At 45.4% G+C, this 23252-nt stretch overlaps 1 protein-coding gene across 1 annotated transcript; it reads right to left on the bottom strand.

The window, feature by feature from the left end:
* Positions 1-23065, bottom strand: CHRNB3 (cholinergic receptor nicotinic beta 3 subunit). The gene is made up of 6 exons (XM_059049130.2): positions 23014-23065; positions 13954-14105; positions 12921-12965; positions 3817-3926; positions 2688-3570; positions 1-503 (listed from the first exon to the last, which is right to left on the bottom strand). Exons 1-6 carry the CDS (start codon positions 23063-23065, stop codon positions 369-371), a joined length of 1377 nt encoding a protein of 458 aa, XP_058905113.1. The 3' UTR covers positions 1-368.
* Positions 23066-23252: the final 187 nt, after the last annotated feature.

Raw genomic sequence — 23252 nt, 5'->3', positions numbered from 1 at the left:
GTGTCTTGACCACTGAAACAGTCCTAGTGTGTCTTGGCCACTGAAACAGTCCTAGTGTGTCTTGACCACTGAAACAGTCCTAGTGTATTTTGGCTCATGACCTCAGGCCTGGACACACGATTCCTCCCTGAATGTCTGCAGAAGCCAAGGCAGGGGTCTGAGGAGGGTCTGCCTGATGTAAACCCAACTCACTCTCAAGGCAACCAAGGTTCAACCTCCCTGAGGATGCCACAAGACGCCGTCTACACTCGGGGCCTCCTGATAAGCACGTGCGCCTGGATGCTGTATACACATGGGGGCTGGATGTCAGTTCTAGGGTATAATTCTGTCTTTATGTGTGCGGTTCAGATTGCTCTGGAGACTTGTTCCTAATGGTAACTGCGTAGCCACATCTTCAAAGCAGGGGTGAAAATCAGAACTGAGCCGGTGACAGACGCGATCAGAAAGAGCCAGAGGAAGATCCGGTCGAGAACTTGAGCTGCGAACTTCCAGTCCTGCACCACCTGCAAAAGAGGAAAAGACGCCTCCCATTCAGGATGCTGGGTAGCTGTTCTGAATTCATTTCAAGGGACTTCAGGAAGAGTCCTATTCAGATTTGCAGCCCTGCAGTTTTCCAAACGCACCTGACACATCCCTTGCAATATAGGCTTCCTGGGCCCTCACTGACGGTGCCCAAGAAAACAGCCCATAATTCAAGTTCATGGGAAAACACTTTCATCACCAGTGAGGATGTAAAATTGAAAGAACGGAGTCATTGATGCTTTTGTAAACGTTACTGATTGAAATGGGAAAAGCCTGATTTTTACCCAAATAAAAAGCCAGCATCTCTTACTGTCATGCTTCCTGATATGACATAGGAAATAAATCACAGATTGAAAAATTAAGAATTTTCGTGGTCGCTTGACTCAGGCCCTCTTTTCCTCCACTCCCCAGGTGGGTGGGGCTACAATGGACACTCCTGGAGGAGATGACAGGAACTGGTGAGGGAGAGAGGATACCAAGTCCCTCCGGAGGAAGGGAGGCTGGTGAGACTGGGCAGTGGCCAGTGAGGGCACGGTCAGTGCAGGACAAGCTTCAGGGTCGGTGGGGGTCGGGGGGAGCCCGAGAGATGGGGCCAGCAATCTTGCAAGGGAAAATAAGTGTCCCATTTCCACTACATGGGGATTTGGCAAAGATGGAACCAAGCAGGATGCCTGCCGTTCTAGAAGGAACATAGAAGCTGATGCAGAACGTGAATGTATTTTGTGCACATAGAGGTTTAGAAATAAAACCTTGGGGAAAACCACGAAGAAGACAGATGAAAACAGTTTCAAACTTAAGTGGGGGATTATTAACCATGTGAATCATCTTAAATGTTTTGTATTTTCCAAATTCCCTATACTGATGATGTGTTATCTTTATAATTTTTAAAAAAGCTATTTAAATCTTTGTATTAGAATTTCTAAAAGGCATCAGGAACTATATTCAATATACTGCAATAAACCATAATGGAAAAGAATATGAGAAAGAATATATATGTAGGTATAACTGAGTCACTTTGCTGTACCGCAGAAATTAACAGAACATGGTGAATCAACTATAGTTCAATCAAAATAAAATTTAAAAAAGAATTTCTAAAAGATATAAAGAAAGAAACAAACAAAAAACCCTTAAGGATAGCTGTAATGTTTTTTCTATAGCAGCATTTTTTCTAGCGCTGTTTTAAAAATTTTTCAGCGCATGAAAAAAATGACAAATTGTAAGAGAGGAGAGATACTAGGTAGGCAGTATCTACATGAAAAGTAGAGGATATTTCTAAAAAACCCTATTCTTTCATAAGTTTGTTTATGAGAGCAGGATCTTGGCACTCATTTTCACTGATTTTAGAGGAAAATAATTGAACCCTGTAAACTGCTGTAAGTATTAACTCGTTTTAAGCAACAGACCTGTTTTTGTGCTGAGTATTTCTATGTCAAATAATATTTTCCTTCCACGGAGGAAGGACCGTGTAGAGGAGGGAGGGAAGACGGGGAGAAGAAAGATGAGGATTAACATCTATTGACTGTTTACATAATCATGAGACCACGTGCGCTGGGCACACAGTGCATGTTTTATACTTGATATCACTAATCCCTCCCAATAACCCTTCAAGGGAGGTTTCAAAAAACTGAAGTTCAGGTTAAGTAGCTTTTCTCAAGTCATACGGAACATGGGTAGCATTTGTACGCAGGACCGTTTTGAGTCTGAAATCCACACCCTCGTCACATCTTAAAAAATAAATCTGTTTAAACCTGTGAACTAAATATCTGTTGTTACACCATGTTTTTGTACAAATTTAAAAACTGATGCTTTCTGTTTGCTTTTTTCCAAATATGCTGAGGAGAGACATCCATCACCCCACTAAAAGTGAGAGATACATGACCAGAGACCAGGATAACCAACTTAAAATGTAGAATTGAATTATTTTAGATAGAATGAAGTCTACTTATAAGAAATCGTGCTTAATCTATAGTTGCTCCTCTTTTGCTCAATCAGTTTGTGTGAACTTCTCCCTGAAAATCCACACTGAAGCCTCTCTTTTGTGCCAGGGCTTGTTTTAAGTGTTGTGTGTGTCAAGCAGAGAGCTAATAAGGTCACATTTGAAACAAGGACGCATTTGCTGTAAACAGACGTTAAAAGCTCAGTCCTGGCTTGCGGCGGCCCCTCACCTGACTGATGAAATGCTCTTTCTTCACGTGGCTGGAAATGTATCTGATGGAATCCGCAGCGTTTTCCAGGAAAGCGACCAGAACTTTTTCTCCATCGCTCATCTGCTGTTGTGTCCTGTTTTCGAGGCCTTTACCTCTCACCGCCGGTTTACTCTCCTCGTTATCTGGGAAAGAGTAGCCACCCACGTGGTCCTGCATGCAAAGTAATTTCGGAAGCTTTTGCAGAAATAGCCGCTTAACCCAGGGGGCCATGGGGTGGTAGGTGGAGGGAGATCTGTGGTGGACGTTGATGACAAACACGGTGACGACAATAGACAGGGTGACAAAGGCCATGATGAACAGGAGGTACTCGCCAATGAGCGGAATGACCTTGGAGGAGGACGGGATAATTTCCTCAATCACCAGGAAAAACACTGTCAGGGAAACCAAGACAGAGGTGGATAAGGAGAGCTTCTCCCCTTCTTCGGAAGGCAAATAGAAGACAAGCGCCGTCAGAAAGGACAGCCCCAGGCAGGGGATGATGAGGAAGAGGGTGTAGAACAGGGGCAGGCGGCGCAGCACGAAGGAGTAGGTGATGAACGGGTACCGGTACGCGCCGTCGCCCCTGCTCCCCGCCGTGCCCCTGGCCTTGAGGATCTCCCACTCTCCGTTGTCGAAGAAGTCTTTTGTGTCCACGTTCTCGTCGATCAGGACGAGGTCAACCATGGTCCCGTCGTAAGTCCAGGACCCGAACCTCATGGAGCAGTTCTGCCTGTCGAATGGGAAGAAGGCGACGTCCATGGCGCAGGAGCTTCTGTAACTGGCGGGAGGCGTCCACACCACCGTCCCGTCGGATTTCACGACGGCCTTGGTCATGAGCGAGCCTTCAAACCGTCCGTCAGCGCTGCCGAAAAACGGTTCCCCTGATGGTTAGTTGAACACATATTAACTGGGGTTTTTTTTTGTTTGTTTTCCCCACCATCGTACTCTTTGTATTCTATGACTCTCCTACCACAGGCTCAAACAATATTTCCAAAAGGAATAGTTTTCTCGTTAAAGTTGTCCCTTTCTCTTAATTATTTTGGCCCAATCAGGCTTTTCTGTTTCTACTCCTAACCCGACCAGTGCACTTGTCTACTGTGATACTTACTTTTCAAAGAGAACTATGTCAGGAAGCCAGAGAGATTCTGACGGCACTTTAATTGAATGAATTCCACCGTATTCATCTGGATTCCAGCGTAACTTGTGGTCTGTCCATTCCTGTGTGAAATGAATATACTGTAATTTTGTAGTTCTGAAAATTCACGGTATTAGAGTTTAGAATCTTCAAGTTTATGTTAATTTACTCATCCAGTGTTTTATTTTAAAAGGGAAATTCACCCACTTTAGACCTTAGGACCCTATCCGTGACTCAGGGCAGGTCAAGTTACGGTTCGAGCCAGCCTGGTCTTTGATGGTGCCCAGGCTCTCACACCCGTCCAGTCTGGGATTTGCAAAATTGTCGTATCTCCCTCACAATTTAGAGGTTCAGCAACAAACACCGCTGATTCGTGACCTATCTTTTCAGCCTATTTTCTCCTAAGGAACGAAAGAAAAGCAAAGATAGCTCTAGCTCAGTTTGTTCTAGGAGAGTTGGTCCAGTGATATTGTAATCTCCTGATAACGGTATTGAGACAAGTGATTTTGAATGTCAATCAAGAGTCTTGGACAAAGATGCATGCAGCATGTTCATATGCAACTGACTGACTACAGCAGTATGATACTGACTACGACAGTATCTGCTGACTACTCTTGAGGACATTATAACTTGTATCTAATGAAAAAATATTTCCCAAGAATCTCCTTTGAAGTTCTAATCTGAATGTATTCTGTGAGTCCCAAATCCAGTTTTAAATTATATTTCTAATGTTGTTAGCCTCCAGATGCTTGCATATCTTTCCTTGTAATAGAATGAAATCATTTAGCATGTTTTACAGGGGTGGGTGGCTCCAGATTAACAGAACTGACCATTAATTGATTGAATTATGAAGGATGATGGATGGATGGCCCCGTTCCAGCAGAAGCGGACTTTAAAAGATGTAGGATCTAGAATCTTATGAAATCTGACCTGACAATTAATTATTCCACTGTCCGTCACGTGGACAGTTGAGGAACGATATAGGAGAATATTAAGTGACATTTCAGGAAGTTGGGAGGGTACGTCCAGTGTGAGGCTTCCTGGAGCCCAGGGATGCCAACTTTATCATTAAAAAATCAGGAGTCTGCAGACAGATGATTCACTAGATGGTAAAATATTGAAATATGCATGAGGCCTGGAAAAGGATGGAGCTATACACACCAGATGAGACATCGTCTCTCTTAGGCAATATGTGTGAGGCTTAATCCTTGAAAAACACATTTTAAAAGATATGGGTCTTTAAAAAGCTACGCTCTAAAGGATTAAAAAAAAATTGCATGACTACTTATGGAAAGCCATGCATATGAAGACTGACAGTTTAAGAGCCCAAACGAACAAAGCATTTATCATGCTTACTTGGTACTCACAAGCTCCTCTCTTCCTTCCTCTTCCTCTGCCGATTTTGAAAAGCAAATATAATTTCCTTCCTATGAATTATTTGTCTCCTGCTAAGGAGATTTCTACTACCAGCAGCAAGCCTGAATCCCAGGAATGCTGAAGGGAACTCAGAGCGCAGCAGTTTTGGTTTGTTTTCACTTTTACATTTTACAATTTTCCTTATAATAAAAGTCACTCTACAGTTCGACAGGCAAACAGTTGGATAATCACTAATGCCACCAAGATACCAGAATAGCTCTGTTGCCCCATATTTTCCTCCGGCTGCCCCTTTGTAATCAACCACTACCGTATCCCCAGTCCCTGGCAACCGCTGATCTATTTTCTGATCCTATAATTTTGCCTTTTCCAGAATGTCATATAATGGAATCCTACAATAGGTAGCCACTCCATCCTTGACTTCTTTCACTTATCAGAATACATTTTGGATTTTTCCAGGTTGTATTCGTAGTTTGTTCATTTTTATATTAGTGAGAAGTATTCCACTGTATGAATAGAGCACAATTCTTTTTATCCATTCACCAGGATTATCTGGATTCTTTTCAGTTTTTAATGATTATAAATAAAGCCACTATAAACATCTTGTAGTTTTTTGGGTGAAAACCATTTTTTTTTTTTCTCTTGGGTAAATACCGAGGAGTGGGATGGCTGGGTCATAGAGTAAGTGTACGTTTAACTTAATATGATACATAGCGGAGAGACTGAATCATTTTGCATTCCCACTAGCAATGCATGAGCGTTTCAGCTGTTTGATATCACCTCTAGTACTGGGTATTGTCACATTTAAATGTTTAACTCTATTATAATAGTTGTAAAGTAGTATCTCATTATGGTTTTTATTATGCATTTTCCTAATGACTAAAGGATGTTGAGCATTTCTTCATGTGCTTACTTGCCATCATACATTTTATTTGGTGAAGTGGGTAAATCTTTTGCACATTTTTAAAATGGGTTGTCTGTTTTCCAATTACTGAGTTTTTAGTTCTTTATATATATGGAGAGTATATTTCTAACTATAAAACTAGATCCCGAGCAGGGAGCGAGCTGCAGGCCCACAGGCGATGAGCCCCGGGGACAGACATGCACTCGGGCAGACTGGCTCGAGCGGGGCTCTTACACTCTGGCTCTGTCTTTAAACATCAGTGTCAAGCGAGCACAGTTAGTGAGTCCAAACCCACGCTTCCTCCACTTGGAACCTCAAGATCTGGAAATCAAACCGCCTGCTTCTGGAATTCAGTCTTCTCTCTTCTACAGGCACTGCCCGTCTTTACCTAAAGCCCGGCTCTACAGCCAAGGAGGAAGGTGGGGAGCTCACGTTCTGGGGGCGCCTCCCAGCAAACGCACGCCAGCCATGCAGACTGTGCTCAGGGAAGTGGGCCAAGCCCCAGCGGGAGAGACTCTTCAATCAGAAAGATTCCTCTCGCTCAGCAGACAGCAAAATGAACAGCTGCGGCCAGAGGCAGCACAGAGACAATGCTTTAGGAGGTTCACAATTGAGTGGGGGGGCATTAATTCATTCCACAAATATGCGAGGCTTATCCCAGCACTGAGCAGGGCCGCCTTGGCCTCCCAGCCTGGGGCTGTCTCAGACAAGAAAGAGTAAACTAACTGCCAAACCATCACCACACCCTGTGGTCATTGCCATGAAGGGCGCGGTTTGGGTGTAAAGATGCAGGCCAGTGAGTGGACGGGGAAGGAGGTTCAGAGTTGACGACGTCGCAGCTGAAGCAGAGGGTCGGGAGGGGCAGTGGGTCCTGTGGACGCTGCTCCAGGATGAACAGCAGATGTGAGTGGATGGATGGATGAGGGGAACGCGTCTCAGTCCTCGAGGAGGATGTAACGACGGCTCCAGTGGATTCAGGGTGTGTTCTTGACCAGGAAAGGAAAAGGGGCAGGTGGGGCTTGTGGTCATTGGCGCTTACTTGGGGGTACCCGAGAGAGAGAGAGAGAGAGAGAGAGAGAGAGAGAGAGAGAGAGAGGCAGCACTGAATTAGAGTTCTATCCCTGCACTGCTCTTTACTGGCTGTGCTCCTCTGTGGGGTTAAGGGAGACATTCCTCACCATCTTGGGGCCCTTCTGAGGCCAGACCTGGGGAATCAGAGATGCTGTCCTCTCCCCCCCCCCGACGGGCCCATCAGAGCGGCTCACGGCATTCCCAGCAGGTTGTGGTCCACCACGATGCTGGCTGAGCCCCACACCCCAGGGCCACTGCTCGTCTTAGGGTCAGCTGGGTCAAGGTGAGGATTCGGAGGCCAAATCCCCGGTCCTGCTCTCTAAGGAGCTGTGAGGCTTTCTGGTCACTTCCCTGCTCTCTCTCTGAAACCGTGGAGGCATGTGGAGGTTGATGTCCTGTCTCTGCCTTCTTAAAGCAGTAGATTAGAAACAATATCCAGTATTATTCATGGAGCATGTCCTGGCCAAGATTCCCAAAGCCCTGTACAAACATCAGCTCCACTTTGCAGCAGTCCTGCTCTCGAGAGCTTGTTATTATAGGAGACAGGGGAGCGCAGGGTAGGTCAGGGCCAAATACCAAAGTTAATCTCTGACTGAGAAAAAAGATGGGAACATACTCCCAGTCTAGCTGTCTTAATTCTGAAAAGTGCAACTTCAAATCCATATCATATATATTCACTTAAGACTGTCTTTTCTTACATATATTACCTGAAATATCACCCATAAGTGTCGAGATATTACCAAATTTCATTTAAACCTAAATCATAAGACTTTTTCAAACTATAAGTCATGACTTTTTTATAATAAATAAATTCTTCTAATTATTCTTAATAATTAGAAAAGATATTATTATAATAATTAGTAATTCTTAATCCCAAGACCAAAAGATAGTAAGGAACAAATATTCCTTTCAGCAGCATGATATATTATATGTCTCATATTCCCATAATATCTATGAGTTGTCAAGGCCAAGAAATGGGCTTTGTCATTTAGGATGAGAAAGCCTACAAAGGTGGCACCAGGAAATGACATTTATTGAGTCCCCACTACATGCCAGACCATGTAGGAGTCACATTCACGTACACAATCCCGTTTAACCTCCCAGCGACACTGTGAGCTAGGCATTGCCCCTATTTGCTAGATGAAGAGACTGAGGGTCAGAGAGGCGAAGTGACCTGCTCAAGTTTATACAGTGAGACTTTGGATTCCTGACTCACTCTGCTTGAATCCACGTGAATCAGAAGACCACACGGGTCTCCTCTGCCAAGGTCAGAGTGAGGCTGTAGAGAAGGAAGGAAAATAAGATGGTGAGGGAGGTCTGAGGTAAATTCCTAGACGTACAAGTGCCATTACAGGTTGTGGAAGGCTTTGGGAACATGGCCCAGACCTTACGGCAAGGCCGTCATTTCCTTGGGTTTGTTATGAAATAAACCAGCTTCTTGGTTTTCTCCTGCAAGCCAGCTGCAGGGATTCATCCAATGAGGCCTTCATCATGTTTCGGAACCTTTTTGTTGATCTAAAACAGGAATCAGCTGTTGGAGAAACAACACCAGTCTAAGGTGTTGGCTTGGGCAGAGATGAAGGAAGCTTTGTTTCCCCTGGGGTCGTCATGGGGCCAGGATAGCAGCCGGCTCTCAGCGACAGTGAATCTTCACTGGTTCATTGGAGTATGCCTCCAGCGGTGCAGGCCTAGTGCCTTCCACCATCCCTGGCACGTAGTAGGTGCTCAGGAAGTGCTAGTTGAGTGAATATACTTGACATCTGTCGTCAGAGTGATTATTCACACAATAACATCTAGGCAAAGGGCCAACCCTCCCGTCATTAAAGAAGGGATATTTGCATCTTCCGTCCCCTTTTGGGGACCTACGGTGCAGTTTTCCTAACCTTGACAACGATGGAGCAGAAGCTGAGTGGCTATGGCAGCGAGTATTTCTCATGGAGTTTTAGTGAGTTAATAATCTATTTATGATTTATATGGTCTTGATTACTCTCTGGAAGTACGAAGGAGGAAGACAAATGAGTTTGCAACATAAAATCAGTAACATAAAAATAGCTCCACATAGGATGTCACTAAATTTGTGCTTGTAAAGGTCTGTGGTTGAGAGGATAGAAGAGAAATGTCTAGATATATCAGACGAGAATGAAGGAAATAGAAGATACAGCAGAGGAATTGGGTAAACAAACAAACAAAAAAACCAAGCATCTCAGTTGCATATGCTATCAGGAGACATGCTTTTGGTCCAAGTAGGTAGAGTTTTATTCTCTCTGTGGAAATGAACTAGGGAGCATTTTTCAGTGTCTGAGAGGGCAATGACAAAAGAGGAAGGTTTGGTCATTTTTGTCTTTATTTTGACTGAGGTAGACAAGGGTGATTGGAAAGAGTTTCCTGTAGGTTTGCTCTGGTGTGAGAGCTTTGGGAAGTCGTGTTATTGGGAAGCCTATTCATGTGGGTCACAACTTCTCTACTTTTATGGCTTGTAGAACTTCTACTGATTCTGCAAGAGCCAGTTTAAACGTCTCCTCCCCCTGGAAGCCTTCCCTGATTTACTCCGTGTTTCATTGTCATGATTGTAATGACCCAGTTCCTTATGTATATACTTTCCTTATGGTGTTTATCATATTACAGTAGTTCTTTTTTACACAGCTAACACCAGAGCCTCTCCTTGAAGCAGGGCTGTTTTGTGCTCTGTACCTCCAGGATCTAGCAGAGTGTCTGGCCCTTAGCAGCCTCTCAGTAAACCCTGTGGAATGAATGGAAGATGGAATGAACCCTAGCCTCATTCCGTCCCACATGTCTTTCTAGACCAACTCCGTGAGACATCCCAGAGGTTGAGGAATCGAAGCCTTTCTAAGGCCAGGATTAGGAACCGGACTCTACAGGGACAGCCCTGAGAGGAGCGCCGGACGTCTCCCGTCAGCTCCCTCCAGTCTGAAGAAGAATATGGTTTCTTTATACAAGCCAGGCTGCACCTAATAGTGTGTAACCCGAGGCAAGTCACTCCAGTCCTCCAATCCTCAGTCTTCTCATCTGCAAGGTGGGAATAATAACAGGCCTGTCTTAGGAGGTGGCTGTGAGAATTGAATGCATTCATTCCTGTGACACAAGTGGCAGAGTGACTGGGCACTTGGCAGGTGCTCAATAAATCTCAGTATTGTTGTTGGCTATTCTGAAACTGACATCTGTGTAAAACACTAATGATAGTTTTTTTTAAACATCAATTTTATCTTCTTTTTATCATCCCTTTTCTTCTGTCCTTTCTTTTACCTTTTTAGTTTTAAAAAGCTTTAAAAAAGGTATAAAAGTAACATTACGGTGGAGCTCCAATGCCTCCTCTTCCATGCAGCCTTCCCTGCCTGCCGCCCAGGCCATAGATTCTCCTTTCTTTTTTGTTGCCACATTGTTTGTGCCACAACATAGCCCTTATTGACTAATACCTATTGTGACATTCCCGCTCCTAATCCAATCTGTGTGAGTGGAATAGTTTCCTAATATTCTTGGTGGTTTCTCCCATTTTGGATCCTCCTCTAATTTAGAAACACGCCTTGATGTTTTGTGCGAAGCTGGATGTGCAGACAAGGCCCTAACGGGAAAGCTGGTTCCAGCCAGCTGAGGCAGACTCTTCAGTCTCTGGTAACGGGGGTAATGATACCTGCTCTGCTGATTCAGAGAGGTTGAGAAATGTAAATGGTTAAGAGCTATGACAACCCATTGCAAATTAATGCAATGAAACCATGTTACTCGCATTACTTCTGTGACATGGGAACCAAAGTCCCCAGCTGGCTTTTCTAAGTGTCAGCTAGCAAGCCCCCACCTCCCCCTGGAGATTCCTCTTGCTCTGTTTTGGGAGTTGGGGGTTTTTAGGTGTTGGTTCTGTCTTGCCCTGGAGGATCTCACCAGGCCACTGTGATTCTGGGGCATAGGTTCGTGAGAGGTCATTTCCAAAGTACAGCTAGAAACGAAGGAGCAGTGGTTTCTTCCCTTCGTGTCTGACATTGTTCTCTTTGGCTGAAATGACTCCCTATTTCCAAAATCTCAAGAAAAGTGAGAAGTCCTTATTATCTCAAAGCTCAAGGGTCCTGGACCACGGTTTTAAGTGTAAGAGCTTAGCCTCAAGAAGCAGCTGGAAGAGGTGTGTGCGAATCAGTGAGAGTCTGTTCGTTTGTTTTATTTTTGCCAAATTCCCAAGCCTACTTACTCTTTAACAGAAAAGTTTTTCTTCTCTTCCCTGAAAGCTCAAATACAGGACTTCTTACTGATTTTTATGAACTCAAAATACCTCCAAATTCCACTTTAGAAAGTGCAAAAGTGGGATAAGTTCTGAGGAATGAGATAGGCGTATCGAAAAATACATTTATTTAAATTGTATTTTTATATCTACATTCCTAGTTTATTATTTTCTCCTGGACCTTTTTATTTGCAAGTAAAAAAATATGCAGATCCATTTCATAACATGCTAACATACCTACCAAGAAAAGAATCAGAGAACTAGAACCTAGTAAAATGTATGATGATTATCCAACTCTGATCAAAGATTTTGGGTGGGAGAAATTTGATGACACCAGATGAAGTCTAGGGAATGTCCTTACAGTCTCTTTTAACCATTGTTCCTTGTAAACAAACCATTAGCAGAAAGACCTGAACAAGTCTACTAACCCTGAATAGATAACATTCATTTCAACATAAACAAGTGAAAACTATTACGTCTGTTCGTTAAAATTAAGTGAGATAATGAACATATCCCCACTGGGAAGATTTTAAATCTCTGGGAGATGAGGCAACATCCCGTAAAAAAACAAATAATTGCTAACAAAAATTAAAACTAAGCAATTAAATCAACCTTCTCACCTCCTATCAAGGAAGTGCCAATATTTTCTCCTTTACGTGACATATGCAAACGTGAATGGTAATTATTTCCTGGCGACTCCGAAAGAGCAGGAAACAGGCTATGGCCAAGCTAGGAGCTGAAAACCATTCACATGCTTTTCTAGTCCTATCAGGAAAACGGAGACTCATCATTTTGACTTGGGCTTCACCTTTTCTTTTTTTTTTTTGCGGTACGCGGGCCTCTCACTGTCGTGGCCTCTCCCGTTGCGGAGCACAGGCTCCGGACGCGCAGGCGCAGCGGCCATGGCTCACGGGCCCAGCCGCTCCGCGGCACGTGGGATCCTCCCGGACCGGGGCACGAACCCGCGTCCCCTGCATCGGCAGGCGGACTCTCAACCACTGCGCCACCAGGGAAGCCCTGGGCTTCACCTTGTTCTGAAGTTGGTGGTGAGTGGCCTCTGTCATTCCCTGTTTTCTCTTTCTCGGGAACAACAGGGGAAAAGTCATCCCAGGGAGGACCAGCGGGGAGGAGGGAGAACGTAACATCCCTGATCTTCTTATCCAGTCGTGGTAGCTTAAATGGGGATAAGAGGCACCCCGAAACCTTTCCCCCCTTTCTCCAAGTAGCCCAGGGCCCAGTGTCAGGGTCACCCTCCTACCTGCCCACTCCAGAAGCAAGAAAACGGAGCAAGGTGTGCCTACGAGCTTCCAGACTGACCTCTGACTCGTGCAGAAGAGAACAGAAGAGGATACAAAAGAATAAACCCTTCCCCAAATGCTCCCAAATATCTCTCTGAAGAGCTCAATATGCTCTTGTAAGTAATTATTTTTCGACGGGAGCCTTTCTCAGTAGAAAATAATGGGACCGATTGGGGGCAGCTACAGCCCCTGGGCTGACAGTTACCTGTTTGAGCCACACGTTTGTTGACATAAGTTGATTCTTTTCATCCTAAGAGAATGAAAATTACATTCAAATTAAGTGAAACTGTGTATTGGATTTTTTGTGTGTGTCCCAGACTTCCTGAGTCTTAACTTTGAGGGGTCCAAAAGTGAATAGGATTCTCAACTAAAGCACAGTTAAATGGCATCGAGACCCTAAAGTATTACGCGTATCTTGCTTAAAATGAAAAATAATAATTAGAGCAAGTAGTAGTTCACCGTGGTGATATTTATATAAAATTGCATAACCGAAGGCGTGGTAAGGGTGTGAAGTGGAATGAAGTATTAGCTAAAGGTGGGCTTTGCGTGATTTTCTAGAAGGAATCCTGGGCGTTGAGTCAGCTGGGGAGGATGCGTGTGTGCACGTGTGGTGCGGTGGAGGATGTGGGCGATGGCGAAGGATTATTCTGCTACTTTGGGGACCACGGCAGAACGATTCTGCAGAGTCGGGGCTGTTGAAGGTCATGGATTTCCCCAGACACATCATGGCAGAAATGTGAGCCCCACAGGAAAATTAGTAGACACTGTGAAGGTGTGGTGTGTCAGGGAAAGGTATGGGGTACTGAGGGGATCCGGGGGGGGGGGGATGGGGTCACCCAGGCACTCACTCTGGTGCTGTCACCATCTGCTGTCCCTCCCCGCAAGCACCCCCGCCAGCCCTGGCTCAGCCCCGACTCTGCAGCCCTGCCCCTCACCCTGAGGCTCACCTCGGTGGCTCCAGCAGAACTGCCAAGGGTGACGCCCTCCTAGCAGACACATCCCCCCCGCCCCCCGCGGAAAAAGTCCCTCCTGCACGCCACCCACACCCCACCAACAGTGTTGCAATGAAAATGACGTTCTCATTCTTTCCGCGGGTCATTTCACTGGCTTCTTGGGGCAGGTTTTATTTTTAAAACTGAAATGGCAGACATGGGGAAAGAAAACAAAATCAAATTTTAGCCTCGAGAATGGGTGAAGGAATGCATGTTCTTTGCAGCTGAGGGCCGAAGATTACTCACCACATCTACCAGCTGAGATATTTTCAACCCAAAATATACTTTTATGGTGTCATTAGATTGTAATACAGGGCGAACCCATTTCTGGTAACCTTGGAATAAACGTCTGCGCAGCGCATCTTCTTCTTCGGCTATGGACCTGAATCCTGCAGCAGCTGCAAGACATGAGGGGACCCGAATTAACCAGGGAGGCGGGACGGCTGGGCCCACATTCTCCGGCCGGACATCGTGTACTTCTAAACAGCCTGATTCAGCAGGGGCAGGGTTGAGGCTACAAGGGTTCTCTCTCTAAACATTCTCCTTACCCACCCCAGCTCCCTCCCCAAACGCACCGCTCAAAGCAGACTCTCATTCTATTTCTTTAATGTGGTATCTGTATGAGGTGATGGATGGTCACTAAACTTATTGTGGTCATCCTTTCATGATGCATGTAAGTCAGATCATTTCGCTGTGCCTCCTAAATTTCCACAGCGCTATATGCCAATCGCATCCCTATAAAACTGGAAGAAAAAAAATAATTAAAAGTAGACTCTATACTTTACCCAGAGCTTTGCCTTCTCCCAGGGCTTTCTCATCAAGAGGTCAACACCTTGACCCCGGAAGGTTCATCCACAGCCACGGATGGATGGAGGCGGTCTCTGCCTGCTTGCACTGTTCATCACTGCACCTGGTCTGACCCCTTCCCATCCCTGATCACAATCTGTCATGCATTTGTCCCTGTCTGTCCTCCCCTCGGGTTCCACGACGGCAGGCACAGTATCTGTGCTATTTGGTGATGTTCATCCAGCACCTGGCACAGTGTCCGGGCACAGCAGGAGCTCGTTTGAGGTCTACTTAATGAATGAACCAATGAAGGGAGAGCCAGGTCATTTCCCATACGTTCAGCACATGTTCACAGAACACCTACCACACGCCCTGCCGGTTCCCTCCCTTCCTCCTGGGGAAGTCCTCCCTTACGAAGAGCTTCCCTGGCCAAGAACCAGGTTCTAACAACAATTCTTTTCCTCCCCAAGTGTACAAAAAGCCTAAGAAACACCCTACTTTCAAGCTTTAACACTCAGGTTGAAGAAGTGGTTTAGGAACGTGGTCTAGAGGCAAGTTTTGTTTCTTTTCCGTGCTATGCTATCCCGTTTCAAAGCAGGAAGCTCTTTGTTGTTTTAAATATGGCCCCTTTTCCCCTCTGTCCAGCCCCCTCTGAAATGCTACGATGACTCATTCTCCACCCCCCGCTTTCCCATAGAAAACCTCTTCTTCCCACTGAGAGACGCACGTGGCTCGCAAGGTCACATGCAAGACACGCCCCCACGTTTACCCAATGGAAACCCAGAGCGTCTTAGTGGGAAGGAAAGCAAAATCGCACGCATGCTCCACGTGTGCATGAGCCCTTCACTGTAATGGGGAGCCGTGATTCAAAATGTAATTGGGAATGCTCCTCCTGGGGTGAGCAGGGCGCGGATACACGGGGCTGCGTGCCGTGGCCGCCTCCACCCTTTCTCTTCTGCTCTAGAAAGCCGGTGAAAACCTCTACGTAACCTTACGTCTGTGCTTATTCTCAAATTTTGATACTTCCACTACTCTTAGCCAGCAGAGAGACATCAAGAAGCAGGTCAGCGGGTGGCAGCAGGACAGTCCTCCGTACAGGCCCTAAAACCTTCCTGGAAATGTAGGCAGTGGGAGGACAGGGAATTGAAATTCCCCGAAGCCTTTGAGGGAAGAGGCTGAACTTCCTGAATTCCCTCCCCACACCTGGGCTTAGCTTCCTAAGCAGCGAGGCAGCTCTGACGGCTTCCCAGCTCCTGCAGAGGTACCACCCTGATCTCAAGCTCCATCGTCTCCCTCTTGGATTCGTGTGCTGCCTCCTAATTGCTTCACTCTGGCCCCTTTTATAGTCCATTTCCCAGCAGCTAGACCGGTGCTTAAAAGCGGAAGAGGATTATGTCAGTTTCCTGCTCAAACCCGCCCCGTGGTTTCCCGTCAAACTTAGAAAAACACCCCCAGTCCTTGCCGTGGCCTCCCAGGCCCTCGAGGATGCCCACCCTCTCCCACTCTGGCCTTGCCCCTCGCCCCCAGGCCTCAGCCCATCGGCACTTTTCAGAACTTGCCCGGGAAGCTCCCGCCCCAGGGAGGCCTGCCTTGCTCACGGCTCCTCCTGAAGGGGTCACTGAGGTTACACCATCTAAGGCTCCTTCACAGGAGCTCCACACTCACACACACACCATACATATAACACACACTCACACACACCATACACACACACACCATACACATAACACACACACACACTCACACATACCATACACGTAACACACACACACCATACACACACTCACACACACACCATACATATAACACACACTCACACACACCATACACATAACACACACACCAACACATAACACACACTCACACACACAATACACATAAACACACACACCATACACACACACCCTACACATAACACACACATACCATACACACACTCACACACACACCATACACATAACACACACACCATACACACACTCACACACACCATACACATAACACACACACACCATACACACACTCACACACACCATACACATAACACACTCTCACACACACACACACACACACACACACACACCCCATGGGCTTATCAGCTGGGACAGCCCTGCATTATCATAATTTTGGACATGTGAGAAGGATCCTAAGACTGCACCTTGGACCTTCCTTCCTGGCAGGATAACTTCAGTGTCAGTTTGGAGGCAGTGGGAGTTGCATGTTGGGAAGGATCTCCTAAGACTATGACCTGACCTCCCCAGCCCCTGCCACCCCTCTGTGAGGACAGCTGGACCCTGCTCTTCACCAGCGTCCAGAGGGAAGCGAGCAGATCTGCTCTCAGAGACCCGTGTGTTTGTTTTGACCCTGTTGCCCATGTCAGAGGGTGAGCTGCCACCTGAGCCAAGAAGGAAAAGGCATAGCTCTGTACTGGCTCTTACGGAGTGGATGTGTGTCCCTTCATATCCATATGTTGAAGCCCTAACCCCCAGTGTGACTGCATTTGGAGACAGGGCCTCAAAAGAGGCAATTAAGGTTCAATCAGGTCATCAGGGTGGGGCCCTAGTCCGATAGGATTGCAGTCCTCATAAGAAGAGGAAGAGAAGGGCTTCCCTGGTGGCGCAGTGGTTGAGAATCTTCCTGCCAATGCAGGGGACACGGGTTCAAGCCCTGGTCTGGGAAGATCCCACATGCCGTGGAGCAACTAGGCCCGTGAGCCACAACTACTGAGCCTGCGCGTCTGGAGCCTGTGCTCCGCAACTAGAGAGGCCGCGATAGTGAGAGGCCCGCGCACCGCGATGAAGAGTGGCCCCCCGCTTGCCGCAACTAGAGAAAGCCCTTGCACAGAAACGAAGACCCAACACGGCCAAAAATAAATTAATTAATTAATTTTAAAAAAAAAAAAAAAAAAAGAAGAGGAAGAGAAACCAGAGATCTCTCCCCAGGCAAGCACAGAGGAAAGGCCATGTGAGGACACAGCCAGGAGGCAGCAGTTTACAAGCGAGGAAGAGATTCCTCACCCGAAACCAAGTTTGCTGGGACCTTGATCATGGACTTCTAGACTCCAGAACTGTGAGAAAATAAATTTCTGTTAAGTCACCCATTCTGTGGTGTTTTGTTTTGGTGGCCTGAGCTGGCTAGTACAGATCTGCATTGACCCAGACAGACCTTACCAAAAAAGAAAAGAAAAAGGCCAAAGGTTGAATGTTTTCTGCCTAGTATCTTCCCCAAAATAGAAGCTGAAGTCACTGACGTTATTGGAGCAGATGTAGAGACAGGCCCAAAACTGTTTCTGGTTTGTTCTTCTTGTAAAATGGAATGTTATGAGGAAGGGCAAGGGCTTCCATGTTGATCTTTGAGGCTAAGGCCTCAGTAAACATTAGATGACTTTAAGTGAATGAGCGAATGAATGAATAAATGCGCAAAAGGCCATAACAGCACTTTCTGTACACGGGAGACCAGCTCACGGCTCCAGAGGATGTGGAACCACAGATGTTCTCAGGATTTCCAGGACAAGTGGTCTCTTAAGAAATAAATGGATTCCTTCTAAAATATGACACAAATGAACATATCTGCAAAACAGAAACAGACTCACAGACATAGAGAACAGACTTGTGGTTGCCAAGGTGGGAGGGTCGGGGAGGGGTGGAGTGGGAGTTTGGGATTAGCAGATGCAAACTATGATATATAGGATGGATACACAACAAGGTCCTACTGTGTAGCACAGGGAACTATATTCAATATCCTGGGATAAACCATAGTGGAAAAGAAAATGAAAAAGAATATATACATGTATAACTGAATCACTTTGCTGTGCAGCAGAAATGAACACATTGTAAATCAACTATACTTCAGTAAAATTTTAAAAATACATTAAGAAAAGAAAAAAGTGGATTCCTGAAAAGTTGTGTGTAAACCAAATTTTTGCTAATGGACTTCTATTTCAGCTTAACTAGACAAGACCACTATTCTAAGATACATCTCACCGATTCACTGACAAGTCCAGAAACTGCTCTTGGAAGATGAGTGAGTCTCCCACCCCCCTCTGCCATGGGGGTTTGCAGTTCCCAAAGTCAGCTTCCTAGGGGAGAGACGGGGGGACATTTGTACTCGTAAATCATTTCAGCATTCATTAAAGAGGAAGAAAAGAGAAATGATAAAGACATGAAGACAACAGAGCCAGAAGGGACTTTCATGGTGATGTGAGCCCCTCATTTTATGGGTGCAGACCCAGGGGACCTGCGAGGGGTCACCCAGCGAATGGGGGGGGCGGGCTGGTTTTCTGAATCCCAAGCTGCCATCTTTCCACCGTCCCATGAAGTTCACTGAGGATTGAGGAGGAAAAAGACTGTTCCCCCCGCCATGGTCTTACTGCCACATAAAAGCTGTTCCAACAATTCACTTCTATGAACATATATTGGTTGTTACGGCTCTGTCTGCCGCTGTGTTATTTGCACTGTATTCTCCAAACGGTTGCTTCAAGCTGTCTATCGCGGGGAAGAATGGTGCTCTAAAACCAGGTCCCGGGTAGTATTTGTTTGGTCAAGGGGAGACACTCGACCCTGCTGAGGGTGTTCTGTAATCGCCCACCCGCCTCCCTGGAATCTCCCTCTGCTGCAGGTGGCACCTGGCAGGCTGCTTGGCTGCGGGGTTGGTTGGGGGGACTCTTGAACGGGCGCTGCTCTGGGGTCACCCTCTGGGGAGGGGGACGTCCAGTGCTTTACAGTCACAGAGCAGAGCCACCCTGCTTCAGACCAGACAAGGGTCTTCCCGCATTTCCCTGCAGCCCCTCCGCAAAACACACACACAACACACAACACACACTAGGTCTAACGCACATCTTCAGAGGATGTGTGCTGCCTGTTAGAGATGCTTTTCACCATCTCTTTTGGTAAAAAAGGAATTTTCATTTCTTCCTGAAACATCTTTCTCCCCGTTTCTGCTCTTCTCCCTACTGAATTTTTAAATCTTTTTCTGCTTCCGTGCTGCACTTGAACCGGTGCCCTCAGCAGTGAGAGCGCAGAGTCCTAACCACTGGACCACCAGGGCAGTCCCATCCCTACTTAATCTTTGTCTCATTTTTCTTTGTCACAATCTTTCCCTTGGGACCAGACAAGCAGCCTCTCAGGCAGACAAGAAGAGGGAGGACCAGACAGCACATGTGGACAGACCAACCGACAGACAGACAGACAGACAGAGATGCCGCGCCCTGCCTGATTCTAGTGATTTCCTCCACGTGGAACTGGGCTGGGGCAGAGCTGCAGGAGGGTGCGCTGCTCTTGGCTCAGGACACGGAGTCTCCTGCCAAACTCATCACTCGTCAGAACGAGAGTCCTATGAATATTTATTCAACGTTGAGAGGCCCTGAACTCAGACCCAGAGACGAGAGGTCTGGTCCTCTGTGTGACCTCAAGTAAGACCTTTAACCTCGCCCAGTGAAAATAGGGAGCAGTGATGGGGAAGGTCCAGCCACTCACATGCCCAGTGCTTCTAGGTTCTTTATGTCCACGAGACAGCCCCAAACGTGACCTCTTAATGCCAATATCTGCTGTTCCAAAGGCACACAGAGAACTCAAGATTCAGATGCGCCCTTGATTCGAGAGCAGCCCTTCACGCCTGACTGCAGCAGAGAAGGCATCCGGGTAACGGTGACCAAAGCTACCCCGGGACTAGACACTCCCTGGGAGGAGCTTAGGGCTCTCTCGACCACGACAGATTTGGATGGGGCGCCCAGAAACAGCTGGAGACACAATTTTCTTTGGAACCCATGACTTGAGTTTCTGGTCTCTTTATTCTTCGTGCTCCTGTGTCCTTACCTTTTTCAGGTGCTCAGACCCTCTGCTCTCTCCTCACCCCCATACCAGCAACTGCTTTCAGCAAAATTTTGACAAACTCTCTTATACCAAAGTATAAATAATTGATAAAACTTAATAGATGATAAAAATACAATAAACTAGTGAATATACCAAAAAAGAAGCAGACTCACAGATATAGAGGACAAACTAGTGGTTACCAGTGGGGACAGGGGAGGGGTATCATGGGGGAGGGGATTAAGCTGAACAAACTATTAGGTATAAACTAAGCTACGAGGATATATTGTACAACACGGGGAAGACAGCCAACATTTTATAGTAGCTATAAATGGATTATAACCTTTAAAAATTGTGAATCACTATAGTGTACACCCATAAGTTACATAATATTATAAAACAACAATAAAAAAACGTAATGGATGAAACTTCCCATGATTATTTACGATTTTATTGAAAACAAGACCATTGTTTATCCTCAGCTAGGAGAGTAGAGAAGTAATTGAAGAATTTCAATTGTTTGACACCTTTTGGTATATTGGGGGTTTAGCTTTCATTATCATCACCTCATCCCCCCAAAATCATACCACAAATAGCCTCTTCTGCCGACACGCAGAGCTAGCCCTCTGGGTGGACTCAAATGATAAATATTTCATGGCTTCCTGCTTGCATGAAAGTTTCTTAAAACAACCTTGTTTATTCCTCCTTGCATCCCACATACTGGAACAATTACTACAATACGGTAGATCTTCAATAAATATTTTTTTGAATGATAACACATGTCATCAGGCGGTAAGAGGGGTGGGAAGATGAAGAAGACAGAGTCCCTATTTCTGGAAGCAGACACAAAGCGTGGCCATGACAATGATCCTGCCACCAAAAGCAGAAATGCAGAGATGAGGGCTTGTCCCTTGTAATTTGAAAAAGGGAGTTCCGTGTAACAAAAAGAAACTGTTTTCTTTACAATGAGTAGCCAAGTAGTGAAAGAACTTAAGGAAAGGTGGTGTGGATCTAAAACTAGCAATAGACTCCAGTGGATCTAGAACTACTCACAAATTCCAGAGTTACTGCCATTTACTACATGGATTTGTTATAGATCAGTGACGGATGTAAACAGCTCAGTCTACATTCCCAAACTCTTGCAGCCCCCACAGGAAGACGGGGACCACGCCCTCCTCCGATTCCAACTTGCTGTGTAACTTACAAGGCACAGAGGAGGGGGCAGAGGTGAGCCAGAGGGTTCACCCTAACTGTCCCTGCTAACCAGGGAGTGGTTTCTCTGTGAGCAGAATGGTAGGAATCTATTCTTTTTTTATTATTTTTTTTTTTATTTTTTTTTAACATCTTTATTTGAGTATAACTGTTTTACAATAGTGTGTTAGTTTCTCCTTTACAACAAAGTGAATCAGTTATACATATACATATGTTCCCATAACTCTTCCCTCTTTTGTCACCCTCCCTCCCACCCTCCCTATCCCACCCCTCTAGGTGGTCGCTAAGTACAGAGGTGAACTCCCTGTGCTATTCTTTCATAGGAAATAGGATGCTCTCGTAATTAAGGCAGAAAAACACCAGACATTAATTATACAGAGACTGATTATTATTTTCATGATTAATTGCATGCTAAAACACACCGAAGGTGATTATTATTTTTATGATTGGCAAGTTGCACTTAAGACTTTGCAGAGACCAAATTTAGTGATATTTGAAAGTGGGTTTGCCACTCACTGCCCTTAGAAGTGACTGTGTGTTTCTGAGCCCCAGGTACGCAGCAAAGGCTACATTTTTGAAGATAGAATGATGTTCAGGTGCGTGTGCCTCACAGGCTTATGACTTTTAATTCCAGGATTTATTTCAGGACTTGGGCAAATCTATCTCAGTGCCTCTGGTTCTCTATCTGAAAATTACAATAATCAGATGTGGCAAAAATACTAGTGACAAATAAATACAAATTGCTAAAGGAATAACACTGTTTTCTCACCATCTGGCTTCTGGCTCTATACGGTTTCTGGTGTCATGGAAGAGATTTCTGTTCTTAAGTTACAGGAGAACTGAAATGATTCCAAAACCCAGAAAACTGGCAGGTGACAATGACCATTTTCCCCTAAACTTTTCAGTTATTTTCTCCCTCTTTCCTTTTCACTCTCTCTCTCTCTCCTTTTATTTGCCCTCATTCTTAATTAAGAATTCCTCTATTTTCTGGTGGATAATAGTCACAGAAAACTCACACGGGTTCATAGACGTTTGATATATATTTCGTTTAATTCTGATGTACATACATACTAAATATACCTACATACACAAATTTATGAAACTATTCCTATGTCTACATGATATGTTGGATAATTATCTGCACACAGATATGGTGATTGTTAATAGATAGGATATTAAAATGTTGATATAGTCAGTTCCTATGCAAAATATTTTAACCATTCTCTGAGCACCATTCAGTGCATTTGGTAAGATTTTCCCTGCTTTTATATCTTTGTTCCAAGCTGATAACGATTCAAAAGGAATAACACAATACATGACAAAAGCATAAACATTATGGAATTCATAGATATGATTTCTTTAGCAATATACAGATTTCATAGACTTACTCATCGGAGCCACATTTTAGAGGTTATAAGATACCTACACATTACATTTTGTAATTCTAACATCATCAGCACTAACAATGATCAAGTTTTCATTTATTTTAGCTTGAGCTTACCTGAGCTGGTGACACTGAGGGCGCTGAACACCAGGATGAAGTCTGCCAGCATCGTGATGTCAGCTTGAGAAAGTTAATTCCTTCCTTTTTAACAACAGGGTACTTCCATCGGAAAGGACAAGAAAATGCAGTGCTTCGAAGTTCAGAGTGGAACCCGGGGAAAGTGGACACCTGGAGAGGGTAAAATAGGGTCGAACCAGCTCCCATCAGCGCGACGTCTCTGAAAGTACACCTCATTG

This window comes from Kogia breviceps, chromosome 20 (assembly GCF_026419965.1).
Source record: "Kogia breviceps isolate mKogBre1 chromosome 20, mKogBre1 haplotype 1, whole genome shotgun sequence".
In the NCBI taxonomy this organism is placed as follows: domain Eukaryota; kingdom Metazoa; phylum Chordata; class Mammalia; order Artiodactyla; family Physeteridae; genus Kogia; species Kogia breviceps.
Note: the sequence above shows the minus strand (reverse complement) of the source record. Positions and strands in the feature narration are given on the sequence as shown.

What these genes read in the sequence shown, in the direction of transcription:
- CHRNB3 (XM_059049130.2), bottom strand. Translation starts at nt 23,065, where the DNA reads ATGCTGGCAGACTTCATCCTGGTGTTCAGCGCCCTCAGTGTCACCAGC. An exon ending in TATCTCAGCTGGTAGATGTG is followed by an intron (nt 12,966 to 13,953) that starts GTGAGTAATCTT and finishes TCATTCTCTTAG; the next exon opens with GATGAAAAGAATCAACTTAT. An exon ending in GACATAGTTCTCTTTGAAAA is followed by an intron (nt 3,571 to 3,816) that starts GTAAGTATCACA and finishes GTTTTTCGGCAG; the next exon opens with CGCTGACGGACGGTTTGAAG.